Consider the following 21,930-nt stretch of genomic DNA (forward strand, 5'->3'; position numbering starts at 1 on the left):
GATAATGTTCGTTTTGTGGCTTTAGGTTTGCACATGTCAACCAGGCTACACAGGAGAACCCACGCGTGCTTGCGCACTGATAGATTACTGTGCGAATACGCCTTGCGCACCGGGTGCACTGTGCGAAAATTCGCGTGGATATTTCAAGTGCCATTGTCAACCTGGTACAGTCGGTGATGCTTATAACAGTGGCTGCCAACCGCCAGTAGAGTGTCTCCACGACGTAGATTGTCCGTTAACTGCTAAATGTGTTAATATCAACAACGTACCGAAGTGTTTCGGTATGTACATTAAGCTCAATAAATTTTATACTATTATTTTCTTTATCACATTTAATATCTTGTTTTAGTACTCATATAATACACGTTTATATCTAAAAACATTTTATTTCATTTTCTCATTCCAGATACCTGCGCACGTATACAGTGTGGTCCAAACGCTGATTGTGTCGCGAGTAATCACGCCGCAAGTTGTCAGTGTCGCACCGGTTACGAAGGCGATCCTATTTCGAACGTGGGATGTCGTCCGAAATCAGTGGTCTGCTCGTCACACGTCGACTGTGCAGCCAATACCTATTGTTACGAAGGCATTTGTCGACGTGAGTATTTATCGAAATTTCAGATCTAGTCGAGTGAAAGAATTGTTTCATTATATTTTTAACAACATAAATATTATTCCAGCATCTTGCCTATCGGATGAAGAATGCAACTTATTCGACGTTTGCTTGAATGGACAATGCTTAGATCCATGCGACGTGAAATCGGCCTGCGGTATAAATGCCGAATGTAAGGTGAAGAGTCACATTAAGCAGTGTAGCTGTCCACCAGGCTTCACCGGTAACTCCGAAGTGGAATGCGTAAGATGTAAGTATATAAATAATTTTTCAATACTTACTATTTAAAGAATCTCGTTATTTAATATCTCTTTTTGCACATGATTATAAAATCTCTATTACTTGCAGTGCCAGTGTCCTGTCTAGGAAGCAGGGACTGCAGCAAGGGCAACACCTGTCGCGAGAATGTTTGCTTGCCGATCTGCACCGCCGACGATCAGTGCGCATTGAATGAGAAATGCATCCGCGGCAATTGCTTGCTGACCTGCCGGCTGGACAATGACTGCTTCCTGGGCCACATCTGTCTGAAGAACATGTGCTCGTTCGGTTGTCGCGCTGATGAGGATTGCAACGCGAATGAGGCATGCCTGGGGAACAAATGCGTGAATCCATGCAAGGCCACATCGTGCGGACCGAACGCCAAGTGCACAGTCTTCAACCAGCGTGCCACCTGTTCTTGTCCGTCCGGTTTCATACCGAATCCGACGGCGAAGATCGCATGTCTGAGAACACCGGGTCCGATCTGTCAGGCCAATCGGGATTGCGCCGCGGGCACGGCTTGCGTCAGCGGCATTTGCACAGCCGTCTGCTCGACCAACGCGAACTGTTTGAGCAACGAGAGATGTGATAGCTCCGGCGTTTGTAAATCACTCTGCAGACGGGACGAGGATTGCAGAAGCGGTGAGATCTGCGAAGGATTAATGTGCATTTCCGGCTGTCGGGCGGACATCGAGTGCCAAGATAATTACGCGTGCATAAACAACCAGTGCACAGGTTAGTTTCTTATCGATATTTTTTTATGTAAATTTTTTCCTTAATAATTATAAAAAAATTAAATTTGTGTCATTTTTGTTTAATTTTTTTTTTTTTTGTATAATTAGGATGCGAAAGTATTTTTTTGTATATCTTCTTTCTTTTACAGATCCATGCTCATTGGCCGGCGCTTGCGGCGTAAACGCTAAGTGTGCAATCGTAAATCATCAAAAGATATGTACATGTCCATCGCCCTTAGTGGGAGACGCTCGTATTGGATGCAAACAGGCCTTCCTTCCCTGCTTATCTGAATTTGAATGTTCGCCAGGACAAGTGTGTTATGGCAAATCGTGTTATTCCATTTGCAGAAGGTGAGAGTGCATAAATATGAATAAATTATAAAGATATTACAATATTACGATGCATAATACTGAATAATTATACATTCTTAGCGATGCAAATTGCTTGAGCGATGAACGATGCGATGGCGGAATTTGTAAGGCGATATGCAACAGCGACGATCATTGCATCGCGAATCAAATATGTCACAATCGCTTGTGCGATATTGGATGCCGAAGCGATAACACATGTCCCAGTGACGAATCTTGCATCAATAATCAATGCAGAAGTAAGTATAGTTGCATGTACAGCATATTACCGTGTTATTATCGATTTCAGTTACATGGATTTTAATCGATACAATTTTATTATTGCTTTCAGGTCCATGCGAAGGCGGTAAGGCGTGCGGAGAATGCGCGGGCTGTCGCGTCGTCAATCACGTGGCTCAATGTAACTGTCCCGCTAATTATTACGGCAACGCGTTGATCAATTGCGCCAAGACTATGATTCCTTGCGATGGTTCGTGCGAGTGCGATGAGATCGGATTCTGCACCACCAGTTGCCACATTCAGGATGACTGCTCCTGCGGGGAAGTCTGCTTTAGCGGAAAATGCCGCATTAAATGCGACATCAATAACGCCTGTCCAAAGGTAAATTTAAAAAGTTTAAAAATATTTTTCTAAATTAATGTATTACAACACTATTAGAACACATTAAATATGTCATTAAATGCGCAGGGTTATGTATGCGACGGAGGTTTGTGCCTGGTTGGTTGTCGCACTCATTCCGACTGTCCGTCATCATTGTCGTGCACAAATGGCCAATGCGAGAATCCGTGTTCCGCTCATGGATCACCTTGCGGAATAAACGCACTCTGCCGCGTCTCGAATCATCGCGCGGTATGCTTGTGTCCCGAAGGATATCAGGGCGAGCCGAGCCAGGAATGTTACCAGTTGGAATGCCATCACGATGACGATTGCGAGCCGAACAAACGTTGCAGTGAATATGGAGTTTGCACAAATCCGTGCTTGCAACACAACGTTTGCGGCTTCAACGCGCAATGTCGAGTGATCAACAGGAAGGCACAGTGCTCCTGTCCACCCGGACACTTTGGTAATCCGAAGATCAATTGCAAGAAAGGTGAGTTTATTACACTTGTATAAAAAGTATTTATTTGTGAATAAATTTATATGTATATATTTTAATTATTCCCAGGCGGAGATGAATGTCTACGAAGACCTTGCGGTATTAACGCCAAATGCCGAGAAACTCTGAATGGTTTCGAATGCACATGTGATCCAGGATGCCACGGCGATCCACACCAGGCCTGCCTCTGTGCCGGCGATCTCTGTAAGGATACTCGCTGCGGTGTCAATGCAGCTTGTCGAATTTATAAGAATCAGCCTCAATGTTATTGCCCACCGAATCATCCATCAGGCGATCCAATGCACGCATGTACGTATATAACTTTTTTAATAGATTTAATAATAATATATTTTAAAAAATATGAAAATATTGGTTGCTTATGAAAGAAATTACGGAAGTTTTACATTTTTTTTTTTTTGAATATATAAAATATGACAATACAAAATCTTAAAAACATATTTCAGTATCGTGGCAAAATAGTTAACAGTTGTCATTAATTTTTTCGATGACTATCGTCATTAATAATTTGTCGATACAGGTAGCTCAGATAGAGATTTAGGAGACTGTCGGACAAATGGATGTGGAAAGAACGCTGAGTGCATTAGAGATGGGGCTATATTTGTCTGCCGGTGTCCACCAGGTACAAGCGGCTCGCCAGATATCGAGTGCACAACAGGTAGGAAAATACAGCCCACTAACTTTTTAACCGAGCAGATTGATTAATTTTATGTACAGCATTTGTGACTAGCGAGCAATACTGACAATCACAGGAACATGGTCCGTAGAATAACCATGTATCGTCTAGTAGGACTTGAGTAATACATAGATGTATTAATCGAGTGAAATATATCGTTAACATCGAGAGACAGATGTGATTGGAGCAGTATTTCGCCACGACACTGAATATTTACATATTCCACAGCAAAGTGTACAACATTACCTGTACATATATACGATATAAGACATATTGTACATAATTTTGATAAGAGAGAGAGAGAGACACATTTCACACATATCTCACACATAACTTTATATGTAGAATGTTTATTTCAGTATCCAATCTGTCTTGAGGATGTAAATGAATAACAAAGAGACACTCGTTGCCTTATAGTGCCACTTGAATACAAGGAGGTACACGTTTACAATCGCCACCATCTTTCTATTCTAGGATTAGTACAGATTGGGAACTGCGAAAGGGACATTCTCATATACCCATGCTTGATATTTGCTGATATTCACGGGTTTATTATTTCCTCTTTTTTTCTGAAATCTCTGTGGGGGCTTGTGTTGTAAATATCGCTGCTTGCCGTTTGTAATTTCTCTGAGAAGATGTCTGATGTTTTGAAAAAGTGTAAAGTCGTTCTCTATACTTCTTCACAGAGCCTACCCTACTTTCATTATAAATACAAAGCATGTGGTTTATGTTATTTGTGAGAAAGTTTCTTTTCACAGTTCTTATAAATGCTTTTTTCTTTTTTTTTCCTGTCCTACCCACGACCACCCACCGACTCTACACCATTGAACACCACTATCGTGACAATAGAGCGCGAATGCACCAGCGACTTAGAGTGCCCCAATGAAAAAGCCTGCATAAATCTACAATGTCTGGACCCGTGCGCGCTACGCGGTGCCTGTGGGATCAATGCTCTGTGCCGAGTGGTTCTGCACAAGCCGCGTTGCTCGTGCCCGCAGTGTTATATCGGTATGCCCCACACGGCCTGCCATCCAGATTCCAAATGCGACACGCTCAATCCCAAACCTACGCCGAGCATCGGTTGTTCCTCCGACTACGACTGTCCGGAGAGTCTCTCCTGCCACTCTCAGACAGGCGAGTGCCGCGATCCATGTTTGAGCTCCCGGTATACCTGCGAGGTCAACAAGAGGTGTCAGGTGCGGAATCACAAACCTATGTGCGTTTGCAAATACGGCTTCGTAGTCAACGAAATTGGGGAATTGACCTGCGCTCCTGACACGCTCACCTGCTCGAGGGACTTCGATTGTCCCTCGAACGCCGCGTGCGTCAACGGAAAATGTCAGAATCCCTGTAACGTGCGAAACAAAAGACCATGTTCGGCCGATAAAACCTGCGATGTCCTGGACCATCGTCCCGTGTGCATTTGCACCAAAAACTGCAATCCCTCCCTCTCCATTTGCCTGCGAGACAGTGGCTGCTCTCCAGACTTGGCGTGCCGCAACTATCGCTGCGTGGATCCATGCAGAAACTCTACCTGTCCGGCTGATGCCCCCTGTTACGTGGAGGAGCACAAGCCTATCTGCAAGTTCTGTCCCCCCGGCTTTGTGCCAGATACTAAATACGGATGCATGAAAGGTAAACACCATTTCTCAGACCACTATCTGAGTCTTGTCATTTCTCATAGCCGTTATCACGTCTGTACATTGCCTGGCCTTACACGAGACATACAATTTCTACTTTTCAGGTTTCCGATCATCCAGACAGCGGAATACGCTCACCATTCTTTCTTTCCTTTAATTAATCACTTCGTTATTTTCACAAAATTATTCTACAACAGAAAACTTTTTTACATTAATGCCGCGCGGTTAAATGTAAATTTTCGTATTCTGTTGTCTGGATATGTATTTCAGGTTCCAAGTTACAAATACAACTTTCCCACACCTTAAACTCCTGCTCTACTCTGCCAATCTCCTCACTACTTGAAGGATTTTTCCGATACATCTGTCTCTGTAAAGACCTAATAATGTTTTTTATAATTAGCTTACCTATTATGCGAGCATGCTAACTCTTAATTGAAACTGTAGTAATTGAAACTGTAAACTTACCTGTAGCATAGCCTAATCAGAGTCGCTTCCTGATTTCAGTTTTAATAACTTTATCAGTTATTATGTTTACGTTATATTGTATCCGCAGCAGTTCTTCACCCCATGCCCAAGCCAGTTTGCGAGTCCGATGATGACTGCAGCGACGCAGAAGCCTGCGTCAAAAGCTCCTGCGTTGATCCTTGTATCAACGAGTGTCAACTGACTGTTCAATGTCGGGTTGAAGCGCATAGGCCTATTTGTGATTGCGATCCTAACGACCAACGTTGTTCATCTGGTGGTGCAACGACGTTGCGTTCAGATCACACTTTTAAAACCGACGTTTATACTACATTACAAACAACAACAAACGCTAGTATTTTGCCGTCCACACCGCCTATTTCCACTACAGAAGTTGCATACACGGAGGAAAGCACAATTTCTTTAACACAAGTTACTGAAAACTTGGTGAAAAATATTACCACTGAAACGAGTAGATCAGATACGACAACTGTCTCCACGGAAGTTATTACCGAGTCTTCGGAACATACGGGAACTGTATTTACAACGCAAAGTACAGTTAGTACTAGCATTTCAATTCCAACGACGAACGTTGATATTTTAGAAAACGTTACATCTAGTCACTTTACGACTCCAATGTCTGAAACCACTTCAACGGAACATGCAAGTACGATTACTTCCGAAATCGAATCGACAAGTACTCCTATTATTCCAACTACATACAAGGAAGAAACTATTACAGAAAATGTATCTTCTTTTACTGTGATTTCAACAACGAGCGAATCTGAAGAGAATGCTACGACGACCAAGCTACCCGAAACTACTATTATTGCAGAGAATGTTACTCTAATTTTTCCATTTACTGAGAGTACTACAATTTTCGATAAAAGTACTGAAACAATTTCCACACCGACGGAAGTAAGTAGTACGCATGCAGAAATTCCTGAGAATATAACTATAGTTCCTACTACAGAAGTTCCTGATATAAATGTAGAAACTTCAACAGTAATAACGACTACACAACGATATTTTACTACCACAGAATGTAAAGAATTAACAGTAAAGCCGGAAGAAATCACTGAGCCATATACAGAGAATACTATTAGCACAACGACGACTGCAACATTTACGATGTCATCTCCAGATGTCTCAGAACATACCGAAATAACTACGATAAATATTGAACATGATACTGCCGAAGAAATCACTCAAGAAACCAGCACTGCCGAAACTGCATCTTTGCATACAACTGAGCCATATGTAAAAGATACTACTCCATTATCTGCAATTACAACTGAATCTCCCATATTTACGTCAAAGGAATTAATTACTGATAACATCTCTCAGAAAGGCACTGATATTTCTACAGAAACCTCCACTACTGAACAATACACCACATCTTATCTTACCACACAAGAATACTCTACAGAACAATACACTACTTTGAAGCAGTACACTACACCTGAACAAATTACAGAACAGATTTTGACTACAGAACAATCCAGCACTCCTGAATATTCTACAACAGAACAGCTTAAAACATCTCAACAGCCTACAGAACAGTACACTACACCTGAACAATTTACAGAACAGATCTCGACTACAGAACAATCCAGCACTCCTGAATATTCTACAACAGAACAGCTTAAAACATCTCAACAGCCTACAGAACAGTACACTACACGTGAACAATCTACAGAACAGATCTCGACTACAGAACAATTCAGCACTCCTGAATATTCTACAACAGAACAGCTTAAAACATCTCAACAGCCTACAGAACAGTACACTACACGCGAACAATTTACAGAACAGATCTCGACTACAGAACAATCCAACACTCCTGAATATTCTACAACAGAACAGCTTAAAACATCTCAACAGCCTACAGAACAGTACACTACACGTGAACAATCTACAGAACAGATCTCGACTACAGAACAATCCAGCACTCCTGAATATTCTACAACAGAACAGCTTAAAACATCTCAACAGCCCACAGAACAGTACACTACACGCGAACAATTTACAGAACAGATTTCGACTACAGGACAATCCAGCACTCCTGAATATTCTACAACAGAACAGCTTAAAACATCTCAACAGCCTACAGAACAGTACACTACACCCGAACAATTTACAGAACAGATCTCGACTACAGAACAATTCAGTACTCCTGAATATTCTACAACAGAACAGCTTAAAACATCTCAACAGCCCACAGAACAGTACACTACACGCGAACAATTTACAGAACAGATTTCGACTACAGAACAATCCAGCACTCCTGAATATTCTACAACAGAACAGCTTAAAACATCTCAACAGCCCACAGAACAGTACACTACACGCGAACAATCTACAGAACAGATCTCGACTACAGAACAATCCAGCACTCCTGAATATTCTACAACAGAACAGCTTAAAACATCTCAACAGCCTACAGAACAGTACACTACACGCGAACAATTTACAGAACAGATTTCGACTACAGAACAATCCAGCACTCTTGAATATTCTACAACAGAACAGCTTAAAACATCTCAACAGCCTACAGAACAGTACACTACACCTGAACAATTTACAGAACAGATTTCGACTACAGAATCCGGCATATCACAACACTCTACAGAAAAGCATTTCACTACAGAACAGTTTTGGACATCAGAGCAACCTACTGAACAATATACTGTATCTGAACAGTCTACAAAACAGATCTCTACTACAGAACAATATAGCACATTCGAATATTCCACAGAGGTACATTCTACTACCGAACAATCTAAAGAATCTACGCAATCATCCTTTACTACCGTGCAATATAGTACAACTGAATATTCCACGGAAGAATATTCTACTTCTGAAAAATCTACAGAACAATCCGTCACTGAAATTAGCCGGAATAAAACAAATATGATTTGCAACTTAGACACAGATTGCACGGAATGTGAGATTTGCATTGATCGTCTATGCCAGAATCCATGTAGAGTTAATAATCCATGCCCTGAGAATGTTTTATGCGACGTTACGAATCACCGGCCTGTGTGCTTAGACTCAAGTACCGAGCAGAGTACGTCTAATTGTAGCATACTCCCAGGTAAAGATTTTTTGTGTCGGGAGTTTCGTAATTGTGGTATCATTTCATGTCACTGTCACCGATGTTCTCTGCAAGCTTCCTCCAGTATGGGTTCATATTATCGTGTCCAGATGAAAGTTGGAAGCAACCAATTCTGGAGTGTGTACACACACTGCTTGCCGAATGAATCGGTCATTTCACGAAATGGCTCATCCGTGTAAATCCATAAATGAAAATATCATCGGTATACTATAAAGGCGACACATAAATCGAACTTTCCTCTCTCCCTATGACGACCGTGAAAATGTTGAAAATTGTCAATAGGCAGTCGCAGACACTGCCTTCCCAAATGCAGACAAAGGACTGCTGCATTAGCGCTCTCCGCATGTACATTAACGCTTATGCACGATTTTCTCTTACAGCTTTTTAATCTAACATCTAATGGATTGCGATTTCACAATTGTCTATTTTCAGGAGAAATTATCTTTTACGTTGGCAGATTGACAACAAATTTCATCAAATACGATGTCAATCTATCAACATTGTTAATATTTGAATTACAAAGATGCTCTTATTTCAAAATCAATGTATTGTACGAAAAATGAAGTAATTATAAAAGAAAATTTCATCTGAAAATAGACGCATCGATGTTTCTAAGCTACTATACTTGACACATGTAACACAAATATCACTATATGTCTCATAATTTAAAGAAAAATAGTACATCGTCCTTGTGTGTTCATATTTATGTATTGCACATTGGCAACATCTATGCGATAGACTTAAGTAAAATGTGAATTGTTTTATAGCTGTCGTTTTTGGTCGAGCAAATCAAGATGATAGTTAAAAATTATATCAAAATCGATTTTCTGTTGGGACATGTACATTAACATTTCACAACGTTTTCGTCGTTCGTGATAATTAATTCCTGCATCTAATACAAATTTGTTCCGCTAGACGTGAAATGCACGACGCACAACGACTGTCCCATTCAACTGGCCTGCATAAATCAACAATGTCTGAATCCTTGCACTTTGGGCAATCCGTGCGACTTCGTCGAAGTTTGTCATGTACATTATCATAGGCCGGTCTGCGTTAAAGGTACGTTCACTGTTAAATTAAATAATATTTGACATTTCAGTAATTGAAAAAAATTAATTCACTATTTTATATAACGTTTTTCAGAGGATTTCAATGAAACGAAATGTCCTTACTGCCCGCCCGGTATGCAATGCGACCCATTGACAAATACATGCGTGAAAGGTTTGTACGACTGCCAGCACTGTGCGACTTGGTTACACCTAATTTTATTTTCAGTTTTTCATAGCCGTCAATAGATTTGTAAATATGTATGTACTGTACATATTTCACGAACATATTTTGCAAATTATCCGCAAATATGCAAATTGCATAAAACTTTATAAAGCACACAGAATATTTAATACTCTCGTGCATGATCATGAAGAATGATCTCTGAAATATTCATCTTTTTGAACATATATTTTCCCGTTTAGAGAAAATATTTTTCTCTTAATAATCCCCATACTTTATGCACATATGCTATATATATAATATATAGCATATATATAAAATGCAATAAGAACTAATGCTGCAATATAAAACAGAAAATCGCATATGCTATGCAAAGAAAATTCTTTTCTTTTAAGTCTTCTATTCTGTCCAAGTCCAAAAATCCAAAATTGCAAATCTTATATTCGTGCACTACCCTTCCTGGGGCTACATGGGCTTTCTCACTCTTTCTTTAGCGGGTTGCACTAGCAACAGGGATTGCCCGCTGACAGAGGCGTGCATTGGGCACACTTGCCAGGAGCCATGTTTAGTTCGAAATCCGTGTGCGGAACATGCCATTTGCATTAATACGAATCACGGAGCCGATTGCAGCTGTGAGGAAGACTATCATGGAAACGGATTCTCCTATTGCGATTTGCGTGAGTTTTATTAATATTAAATTTATAAAATTTTTATAATTTAATTTAACTTTGCAATAAAAATTAAAAATAGACAAGTCTAATTCGAATAATTAATTATGCAAGTGAATAAAAATTGTAAGCAAAGCTTTGCAGTTGATTATACAATTTTATATACTCTGTTGAAAGATTAATTAAAAATGTATATAAAAATCTAATTGATACATCCTTCCAATTTCAGTGGAAGAGGGCAAGAATATTTGCCAATACAACGAAGACTGTCCCCCGCACAAATACTGCGATCGCCTCAACAGACTGTGTATCAATCCTTGCGTCGAACATGACTGCGGAGAAAACGCGAAGTGTGTCTCCAGTAACCATGAAGCGCAGTGTACGTGCCTTCCTGGATATCAAGGAAATCCTCAGATTGACTGCCAGGAGATACCGACCTCTAATCCTTGCGTACCAAATCCTTGCGGTTTGAACGCTTTGTGCGAGAACGATAATGGAAATCCCGTTTGTTTCTGCCCGAAAGGCCTAACTGGAAGTCCGTTCGAGCAATGCAGTATGTATACATTTTCAGAAAATATTGTGACATTATTCATTTGCTTCAGATTGTATAAAAATGCATACATATAAATAACGTTACAAAATATTAAGCATTAATTTCTTAATCAATCAATTTTTTAATGTGTTCAGTTCCTGAAGGTGATCAGTGTGAAGGCAACCCTTGCGGTGCGAACTCGGGATGTCGGGTGATAAATGGACAGGTGAAGTGCTTCTGTCTGCCTGGCTACGAAGGAGATCCGCCGCACGTTCCCTGCATACTCCCCAGCACTTCTTGCGAGCCTTCTCCTTGCGGTCCCAACACTCGCTGTTCCGTATTGAGCAACGGCTTTGCAAAGTGTACCTGTCTACCTGGATACATTGAAAGTCCTAACACTATCAGAGGATGCGTACCGAAAGAAAATCAATGCGACTTTAATCCATGCGGCTTTGGGGCGATATGCAACAGTACGAGAGTACCACCTTGTTACTGCCCGGATCTCATGATTGGAAATCCATATAAGAATTGCGGAGGTAATTATTATCAATCGTTAAATAATATGAAATAATAAGAATTTACTTAGAAAATAATGAAAAACATGGAAAATTGAGAAATAATATTCTGGAAATTTAAAAAGTATTAGATTTTTCTGTAATTATAATCAGTCGTAACAGAGTTCTATGAATTTCTATGTGCAGCACGCCCAGCGGAACCGTACGATCCCTGTCTGTTATCGCCTTGCGGCAAGAATGCTATTTGTACAGTAGTCAATGGCGCAGCTAAATGTACATGCGTACCGCCATTCATTGGCAATCCTTATCTGGATGGTTGTGAAGCCGAATGCATCATTAATCGAGATTGCGAGGGTCATCTGGCTTGTTTCAATCAGCATTGTAGAGATCCATGTCCAGGCGTGTGTGGCGCCAATGCGCGATGCGAAGTCGTCGATCACCTACCGATGTGCTCTTGTTTGCCGGGATATACCGGAGATCCGTTTAGAGCCTGCAAAGTGGAGAGGCCTAGTAAGTTTTTTGAAATTTATTTTTAGCAGATATTAATCGCAAAAACAACTATATAGTAACGAATCTAATTTGTGTTTTTTATAGTAATACCTGATCAGAATCCATGCTTGCCGTCGCCATGCGGCCCGCACAGTATTTGCCGTGTGATGAACGATCGTGCTGTTTGCTCCTGTAGTCCGGGTTACCAAGGCACGCCGCCGCATTGCCGTCCCGAATGCCTCGTCAGCACAGAATGCCCAGCTCACCTGGCTTGTATCAATCAGAAATGTAACGATCCTTGCCCGGATTTGTGCGGTTTGAATGCTGATTGTCAGGTCGTGAATCACAATCCCATCTGCAGTTGTCCTCGTCAATATGTCGGCGATCCATTCACGCATTGCGCCAAGGAAGGTAATAACATTAGCTTACTTTCACTGTTTAATCTATTGAATGTAAAGTACACAAAATTGTCTTTGTTGATCAATAGCGAATAAAGTAATAGCGAAAATAAAACAGCAAGATTTGCAATTTTCAGCTATTAAAGGAATAAATATTTCAAACGTATCAAATAATTATATTATTTGCAGAACCGTTACCACCAACCACGAATCCTTGTTTGCCGTCGCCTTGCGGACCTAACGCTGATTGCCGCGTCCAAGAAGATCATCCCATCTGCACGTGTATTAGCGGTATGTACGGAGCACCGCCGAATTGTAGACCAGAGTGTGTCATCGATCAAGATTGCGTCAGTTCCTTAGCATGTATTCAAAAGAAGTGTTTGGATCCGTGCATTGGATCATGCGGATTCAACACAAATTGCGCAGTGCAAAATCATCGACCGATATGCCAGTGTTACGAAGGCTACGAAGGAGATCCTTTCTCAGGCTGTGCCAAAAGTAAGATTTCAACAGATTCTGCAGCGATACTTCTTTTTAATGCAACGCGTGTTTTTCTAATAGCTAAAAGATTGTAATTATTATTTTTAATTATTTATATTACTATTGTTGAGTACGATTTAAAGTGTTTTATGTATATTTCGAATGTTTAATACATTTTTATTCTACAGCTGTCTTCCCAGCGCCATTGCCGTGCGATCCTTCGCCATGCGGTGCAAACGCCGTATGCAAGGAGCGTAATGGCGCGGGCTCTTGCACTTGCCTGCCCGATTACACCGGCGATCCGTACGAGGGCTGCAGACCAGAATGCGTTCAAAATTCAGATTGCATTCACACGAAGGCTTGCATCAACAACAAGTGCAAGGATCCATGCATTGGAGCGTGCGGAATTAATGCACAATGTCAAGTTTATAACCATCAACCGTCCTGCAGCTGTCTTTCTGGTTACACCGGAGATCCACTTACATCTTGTCACATACCATTAGGTATGCTTGTAATATTTTTCTCACATCTTTGTGTAGTCGCGAATAAAAAGCTTTTTCAATGATCTATTCAAGCATCTATAATGTGATATATTTTTTATAGAACCTCCAGTACCGGGTGATACGTGCCAACCGTCTCCCTGTGGACCATACAGCAATTGCCGCGTCGTTGATAATCACGCAGTATGCTCCTGCCAACCTAATTACATCGGTAGCCCACCGTCATGCCGACCAGAATGCGTGGTCAGTACCGACTGCAGCCCGAATGCAGCGTGCATCAATCAGAGGTGCAAAGATCCATGTGCAGGCACGTGTGGCGTGAACGCGGATTGTCGAGTAATCAATCATAATCCAGTCTGCATTTGTGCGATCGGCTATAGTGGAGATCCATTCTTCGGATGCGTTAAAGAAGGCAAGTTTCAAATCTTTATTTTCGACATTCTGCATATTTTATCAATTTCTATATTTTTAATGCGTTAATTTTTTTAGTGAAACAACTTAATTAGATAGAAATAATAATTAATGTGTAATGTTCTAGCAGAAGTGACACCAATACCAAAACCGGGCGGCAATCCGTGCATCCCTCCGCCATGCGGGCCGAATTCCCAGTGCCGCGTAATCGACGGTTTTCCAGCGTGCTCATGCTTACCGAATTACGTTGGCCGTGCACCAAACTGTCGTCCCGAATGTGTCATTAACGAGGGATGTCCCGGGAACTTGGCGTGCCAGAACGAACAGTGCGTGGATCCGTGCCCAGGCTCTTGCGGCGTGAATACATATTGCAATGTTGTAAAACACAATCCTATCTGTATCTGTAACGAAGGCTACACCGGCAATCCGTTCACAGAATGTACACCCATCGTGGAAGGTATGTTTCTCACACGATTCAGATTTTGCAAAACGTATTTGTCACATTAAATTTTATTTTTGTTAATGATTATTTTATTAATAAACGCTTTATAATTATTTCCAGCGCCTATTACAACGGAGCAACCTCGCACACCGTGCAATCCATCGCCGTGCGGTGCTAACGCCGTGTGCAACGAGCGAAATGGCGTCGGATCTTGCACATGCCTGCCGCAGTACTTCGGCGACCCGTACATCGCCTGCAGACCCGAATGCGTGACTAACGCCGATTGCGACCGCAGCAAAGCCTGCCTGAACAACAAGTGCATCAATCCGTGCCCGGGTACATGTGGCCAGGATGCAACCTGCCGCGTCGTCAATCACGCACCGATGTGTTCCTGTTTGCCAGGCTACACCGGCGATCCGGTGAACGGCTGTACTATCTTGGAAATTGTGACGCCGCTGCCCGCGCCGACCGATCCTTGCGTACCGTCGCCGTGCGGACCCAACAGCAATTGCCGAACTCACGACGGTCACGCGGTGTGTCTGTGCCAGCCAGGATTCTCCGGCATTCCACCGAACTGCCGACCAGGTTGCATCGTCAGCTCCGAGTGCTCGCAGAACAAAGCGTGTATCAATAACAAGTGCGCGGACCCGTGTCCGGGCTCTTGCGGGCAGAACACCAACTGTCTCACGGTGAACCACAATCCCATCTGCAGCTGTGCCAGCGGCTACGTTGGCGATCCCTTCGTACACTGCACCAGGATCAGTACCATATCGCCGTTGCCGAAGGGAGAGGAAGACCCGTGCGTGCCGAATCCATGCGGCCCGAACTCGCAATGCAAAGTAGTCGGCTCGAGTCCGGCGTGCTCCTGCTTGCAGAACTACATCGGCCGTCCGCCGAACTGCAGACCGGAGTGCACCGATAACTCGGAATGCTTCAACAGCGCGGCGTGCATTAATCAAAGATGCAAGAGTCCTTGTCCTGGCGCTTGCGGCGAATTTGCCAGATGCACGGTGCAGAATCACGTTCCAATTTGCGCTTGCTCCGAGGGATACGAGGGCGATCCCACTGTGCGTTGCGTCCTAGCATCTCCACCAGGTGAGAAATTTCAATATTTAATGCACTGAGTTCTCAAAGAGAATGTTTCAACATATGATGCACTCTATTGTATGTATATGTTTACAGTGACAGACAAGCCTGTGTCGAATCCGTGCTCACCGAATCCTTGCGGCCCCAACGCGCAATGCCGCGAGAGAAACGGAGCAGGCGCTTGCCTATGTCCACCTGATCTGATAGGTGATCCTTACGATGTCATCAGGGGATGCCATAAGGAATGCGAGACGAATAATGATTGCGCGCCGCAGCTGGCGTGTGTTGGCTTCAAATGCACAGATCCGTGTCCCAATTCGTGTGGAACGTTGTCCATATGTAACGTACAAGCGCACGTTCCTGTCTGCCTGTGCCCACCAGGATATACGGGAGATCCATACTTTGCTTGCGAGGTCGAGGAAATGACAAGTAGGTCCTGCATGATGGCACATTATTGATATCTGAAATATAAATATTTTGTATCAATATTTGGTAATATTTTTAGTTATCAGTTATGGAAGGAAAATATTAATGACAATAATTATCGAAAGTCACGCTTTATATATTCAAATAAATTATTTAATATAATTTTTACGTAAAAATACGATATTTTTTCATCAGAAACGTTGGAGCCATGCTCTCCATCACCTTGTGGACCCAACAGTAAATGCCGAGTTGTCAACGGTCAAGCTGTGTGCACTTGTTTACCAGAGTACAGAGGTATTCCACCATCATGCAGGCCAGAATGCATCGTTAATGCTGAATGTCCGCCACATCTGGCATGTGTAAACAAGAAATGCGCGGATCCTTGCCCGAACACCTGTGGACTGAGGGCGCAGTGTACTACGAAAAATCACAACCCGATCTGCACTTGTCCTGCTGGCTTCACGGGAGATCCTTTCACTTTATGCTCGCCACATGGTAAGCATCACGCATATTCTATTTACTATTTCCGTCTTAAGATTAACATGAAATTTTATAAATCCTATTTTAAGTATAGTTATTTTTAATATTAATATAAATATTCCTTCCAAACATAAAAAGTATATAATAATTGTTTTCCAGTTACTAGCGATTATCCGATAACTGAGCGGCCACCGTCTTGCACCCCATCTCCTTGCGGTCCGAACTCTTTGTGTCAAATTATATCCGGCAATCCCGCGTGCTCTTGCCTGCCAAATTATATTGGCGTACCGCCGCAATGTCGACCCGAATGCATCTTGAGCTCCGAATGCAAGAGCCTTCTCGCTTGCGTCAATCAGAGGTGTGCGGATCCATGTCCGGGTTCGTGCGGAGTAAACGCTCAGTGTCACGTATTAAACCATTTGCCAGTTTGCACGTGTATAGAAGGTTTTACCGGAGATCCATTTACGCAATGCAGCATTATTCCGCCAGGTAAACGAAGTGTGCAATAAACACGAATAATTTAGCTTGTAAAAAATTAATTTTAAAAGAAAAAAATAGGAAAAATTTGGAATCTGCATGAAGTATCACGCGTTATTCTCATTATAAAATACACAATTTAATTATTTGTTTTTAATATAAATATTTTTATAGTTACAGTACCACCACCCATAGATCCTTGCGCTCTATCTCCATGTGGCCCGAACGCCATATGCGATAATGGCGAATGCAAATGCTTGCCCGAGTACATCGGTAATCCTTATGAAGCCTGTCGTCCGGAATGTATCCTCAATTCTGAATGCCCGCGCGATAAAACTTGTCTGAAGAATAAGTGCAAAGATCCGTGTCCCGGAATATGCGGTCAGAACGCACGGTGCGACGTGGTAAATCACATTCCCGTCTGCTCCTGTTCATCCGGCTACATAGGCGATCCGTTCGTCAGTTGCCGCGTTCAACCTAAAGGTACGCGAAGATATTCTGCAACTTCTTTTATTTGCTTCGATTGATATTATTGTAATTATATTGTTAGTTTTTAATTGTGTTATAAAATCAGCTCTCTTTGATAGCGAAATTAATTTTTATCCCTCATGCTGCAGTGCCAGATTCTCAAAGGGATCCATGCACGCCGTCGCCCTGCGGACCTAACAGTCAGTGTCGCAACATCGAGGATCACGCTGTGTGCTCTTGTATTCAAGGATACCTCGGTTCTCCGCCGTCTTGTAGACCGGAGTGTATTGTTAGCTCTGAGTGTCCACCAACACGAGCTTGCGTAAACAAAAAGTGCACGGATCCTTGTCTGGGTTCTTGCGGTTTGAACGCGAGGTGCGAAGTCATCAATCACTCGCCGATATGCAGTTGTCTGCCCGGACAGACTGGAGATCCGTTTAGGAGCTGTTACGACATTCCACGTAAGAAGCATTTATGTGATCACGAAGAGAATAATATTGATAATTTTGTGAAACAGTGATGTGTGTGTGTGTGTGTGTGTGTGTGTGTGCGTGTGCGTGTGCGTGTGTGTGTGCGTGTGCGTGTGTGTGTGTGTGTGTGTGTGTGTGTGTGTGTGTGTGTGTGTGTGTGTGTGTGTGGATTTTAAAAATTTATAATTAATTTGACTAATTATTAAGATTATAACGGAAAGAAAATATTTGCAATAGCTTCAAATGAAGTAAATTAACTAATAAATACTATGTTTATTTTAGTACCACTGGAGCCTAAGGATCATGGCGATCCTTGCAATCCTTCGCCATGCGGACCGAACGCGCTTTGTCAGAACGCAAACGGACAACCATCGTGTTCGTGTCTACCCTCGTACATCGGCATTCCGCCATCTTGTCGGCCGGAGTGTCTCATCAACCCTGACTGCCCTGCAGAAAAATCCTGCATAAATATGAAATGTAAAGATCCTTGCCCGGGATCCTGCGGAGACAACGCTGAATGCAAAGTAGTGAATCACGCTGTGACTTGTTCGTGTAAGATCGGATACACGGGCAATCCGTTTGTGCAATGTATATTAGAAGGTACGTTGTTTATTAATCAATTCTTTCAGCACAAAGCTCTGCAGTGTCTTAAATTTGTTGTATTATTAATTAATTAAATGCTTGATATTTTTTCTATAGAGGAAACGATAAATCCGTGCGAGCCTTCGCCGTGCGGAGCCAACGCGATCTGTCAGCAGCGAGATAACGCAGGAGCCTGCATATGCATCGAGGACTATCACGGAAATCCTTACGAAGGCTGTCAACCGGAGTGTGTCCTCAGCGCGGATTGTCCCACGAACAAGGCTTGCGTTCGCAATAAATGTAAAGATCCTTGCCCAGGCGTATGCGGCATCCGGGCGCAGTGCTCAGTGATCAATCACATTCCTACGTGCACTTGCGAACCTGGATACATCGGAGACCCGTTCACAATTTGCACGCTTCAACTGGAAGTGGACACCGAATCTACCGTCAGAGACCCGTGCTCGCCCTCACCCTGTGGACCGAACAGCTTATGCCGCGCGATAAACGATCAAGCCGTATGCACGTGTCAAGAATCCTTCGTGGGTGCCCCACCGAACTGCAAGCCGGAATGCGTTGTCAATTCGGAGTGTCCGCAAAGTAAAGCGTGTTACAAATATAAATGCACGGATCCGTGCCCCGGCACTTGCGGAGTGGAAGCCAATTGCCGTGTCATCAATCACAATCCGCTCTGCAGTTGTCCGCAAGGAAAGACGGGCGATCCCTTCTCCAGATGTTTCCCTGAACCCGGTAATTATCGATATTTCTAATTAATAATTGTGTAACAATCATGAACTTGCTTTAATTATTTTTATAAGTGTAAGAATTACAACGTGAATCGACTATGTTATAAAAGTTACATTGTTTTTCTATTTATTTGTTTAATGTCTTGCAATACTTCTTAATGTTTACAGTTATGCCGTTACCACCAGTGGATCCTTGTTTCCCTAGTCCTTGTGGACTCTACGCGGAGTGTAAAGTTGTAAACAATCAAGCCGCATGCAGCTGTTTGAAAAATTACATTGGAATACCGCCCAATTGTCGCGCAGAATGCGTAGTTAACACAGATTGCGCATCGGATCAAGCTTGCATCTCAGAAAAATGTCGCGATCCATGCATCGGCTCTTGCGGCCAGAATGCTGATTGCCGAGTTCAGAATCACATACCAGTCTGCTTATGTCAACCTGGCTATTCTGGCGATCCCTTCTCTCTATGCACTGTAATTAGGGGTGCGTATTTTTATATTATATAAAATTTTCAGAACGTATGCGTTGATAATCAATTGTAAAAAATATTTATCTCTAAAACAGTAATAATTTCTTGGTATACAACAAATATACTAAGAAAAAAATAAATATAGTTTCTCTAGTTTTTGATCAGTGCTCGATTATCGTAATTGTTTTACATAGAATTATTTCAGATGTTTTATTATCGATGTATTAATATTACAGAACAACCAAAGATCCCTGAAGATTTGTGCAATCCGTCTCCTTGCGGGCCTAATGCGGAATGCAATGAAGGTGTATGCACTTGTCTTCGTAATTACTTCGGAGATCCATACTCGTACTGTCGACCAGAATGCACGATGAATTCTGATTGTCCTCGCATCAAAACGTGCATCAATCAAAACTGCGTAGATCCTTGCCCGGGCACGTGCGGTCGTGATGCACGTTGCGACGTTGTCAATCACGTTCCAATGTGTAGCTGTCCACCTGGCTACACCGGAAATCCGTTCCTTCTGTGTCGACCACATATACCAGATGGTAAGTTCATAAATATGTATTAATTTTTTATCATGTTTTTTTTTAATCATATCTAAAGTAAAATATTTTTAAAATGATAAATACATTTGTTAAGTTTTATTTTTTTGCGTTTTAAGTTAATTATTTGTAATAAATATTACGCATATATATTATTCGCAGATACTATTAAACAACCATGCAGTCCTTCGCCTTGCGGACCAAACAGCATCTGCAAAGCTGTAAGTGGTCATGCTGTATGCTCGTGCCAGCCTGGTTTAATTGGTAGTCCACCCGCCTGTAGACCAGAATGTGTGGTCAGTGCCGACTGTCCATTGACACAAGCGTGCCTGAATAACAAATGTCAAGATCCATGCCCAGGCACCTGTGGACAGAATACAAATTGTCAAGTAGTCAATCATAATCCGATATGCAGCTGCTCTGAATCTTACACGGGCGATCCCTTCACTATATGCTATCCACAGCCGAGTAAGTCGTTTAGATTTTTTTCTCATCTCTCGTTTATCATTGTTAACTATTTCGTAATTGAATTTATTAATTGTGTCCTTTAACTTGGAGATAAAAGAAATAAATTATAAAGCAGTCAGAACAATCTGTCAAATTTCTAAGTGTTAAATGTTGTCTTCTCATTTAAAAACTTGTTTGCAGAAACACCGCCTGCGCCGATAAACCCGTGTCAGCCATCGCCTTGCGGTCCTAACGCGGAATGTCAAGTGAGAGGTGACAGTCCTGCGTGCTCGTGCATCGAAAATTACATCGGTTTGCCGCCGAATTGTAGGCCGGAGTGCACTATCAATCCCGAGTGTCCGCCGCAGTTAGCGTGCATGCAACAAAAGTGCCGCGACCCGTGCGTCGGTCTGTGCGGTTTGAACGCGCAGTGCTCAGTAGTGAATCATCATGCGGTTTGTGCGTGTATCGCCGGATACAACGGAAATCCATTCAGCGCTTGCGAACGAATACCCGAGGGTGAGTACACGTCGACGTATTTTTTATTCCTTTTTGTTGCAATCCCTCCCGCAAATATCGCCGTTTGCATGTGGCGCGGCAGGTAAGTGCTTCTTACCTCAGTAAAATGTGACTAATGATAATAAATCAAGACGGCAATTTAAAGTTTAATCATTGTGTCAATAAACTCATTAATTTATCGTTAATGAACGTTTTGTTAACGTTGACAATTTTAGTTATTAAAATTTTGTGAGATTTCTCACGATGTTACGTCGAGTATGAGCTATCAAATATTTTCAAGATTTGATACAGCTTTAAAAATTATTTAATAGATACCACCGTCCTGCTCCATTATTATTAGACACGTATGTCTGCGTAATTCTAGAAGCGCATTTATTCCAGATCGAATACTAGATCGAAACGAGTCTTAATAAGAACCGTCGCATTAGCTTAATGCGAGAATATGTGTGCGATAGCAGCACAGTGACAAAGAGGCCTTAATAGAAAATGACGACAAGTCATTTGTGAGGTGGTGGGGCCTATAAATGTTAGGCTCTTAATTGCACTCACTCCCGATTAAGTCAATAACA

The 21,930-nt window shown here is 42.2% G+C and overlaps 1 protein-coding gene across 2 annotated transcripts in view; it reads left to right on the plus strand.

Moving 5' to 3' along the window:
* dpy (dumpy) overlaps window positions 1-21,930 on the plus strand; it is a 95,430-nt gene that overhangs the window by 38,048 nt on the left and 35,452 nt on the right. For both annotated transcript variants that reach the window (XM_067349518.1, XM_067349519.1), the window contains 35 exons: window positions 26-281; window positions 407-598; window positions 681-863; window positions 962-1,606; window positions 1,755-1,956; window positions 2,038-2,213; window positions 2,306-2,574; window positions 2,662-3,064; window positions 3,140-3,379; window positions 3,609-3,746; window positions 4,614-5,399; window positions 5,958-8,963; window positions 9,900-10,043; window positions 10,128-10,205; window positions 10,709-10,891; window positions 11,112-11,435; window positions 11,570-11,950; window positions 12,116-12,439; window positions 12,524-12,829; window positions 13,006-13,314; window positions 13,485-13,799; window positions 13,900-14,208; window positions 14,338-14,664; window positions 14,770-15,744; window positions 15,832-16,164; window positions 16,357-16,656; window positions 16,801-17,130; window positions 17,293-17,601; window positions 17,736-18,047; window positions 18,339-18,656; window positions 18,756-19,385; window positions 19,550-19,864; window positions 20,087-20,398; window positions 20,558-20,863; window positions 21,044-21,361. In XM_067349518.1, the coding sequence (XP_067205619.1) occupies window positions 26-281; window positions 407-598; window positions 681-863; window positions 962-1,606; window positions 1,755-1,956; window positions 2,038-2,213; window positions 2,306-2,574; window positions 2,662-3,064; window positions 3,140-3,379; window positions 3,609-3,746; window positions 4,614-5,399; window positions 5,958-8,963; window positions 9,900-10,043; window positions 10,128-10,205; window positions 10,709-10,891; window positions 11,112-11,435; window positions 11,570-11,950; window positions 12,116-12,439; window positions 12,524-12,829; window positions 13,006-13,314; window positions 13,485-13,799; window positions 13,900-14,208; window positions 14,338-14,664; window positions 14,770-15,744; window positions 15,832-16,164; window positions 16,357-16,656; window positions 16,801-17,130; window positions 17,293-17,601; window positions 17,736-18,047; window positions 18,339-18,656; window positions 18,756-19,385; window positions 19,550-19,864; window positions 20,087-20,398; window positions 20,558-20,863; window positions 21,044-21,361 (14,254 nt within the window). The remainder of the gene's footprint in view (window positions 1-25; window positions 282-406; window positions 599-680; window positions 864-961; window positions 1,607-1,754; window positions 1,957-2,037; window positions 2,214-2,305; window positions 2,575-2,661; window positions 3,065-3,139; window positions 3,380-3,608; window positions 3,747-4,613; window positions 5,400-5,957; window positions 8,964-9,899; window positions 10,044-10,127; window positions 10,206-10,708; window positions 10,892-11,111; window positions 11,436-11,569; window positions 11,951-12,115; window positions 12,440-12,523; window positions 12,830-13,005; window positions 13,315-13,484; window positions 13,800-13,899; window positions 14,209-14,337; window positions 14,665-14,769; window positions 15,745-15,831; window positions 16,165-16,356; window positions 16,657-16,800; window positions 17,131-17,292; window positions 17,602-17,735; window positions 18,048-18,338; window positions 18,657-18,755; window positions 19,386-19,549; window positions 19,865-20,086; window positions 20,399-20,557; window positions 20,864-21,043; window positions 21,362-21,930) is intronic.

This window comes from Linepithema humile, chromosome 2 (assembly GCF_040581485.1).
Source record: "Linepithema humile isolate Giens D197 chromosome 2, Lhum_UNIL_v1.0, whole genome shotgun sequence".
In the NCBI taxonomy this organism is placed as follows: Eukaryota; Metazoa; Arthropoda; class Insecta; order Hymenoptera; family Formicidae; genus Linepithema; species Linepithema humile.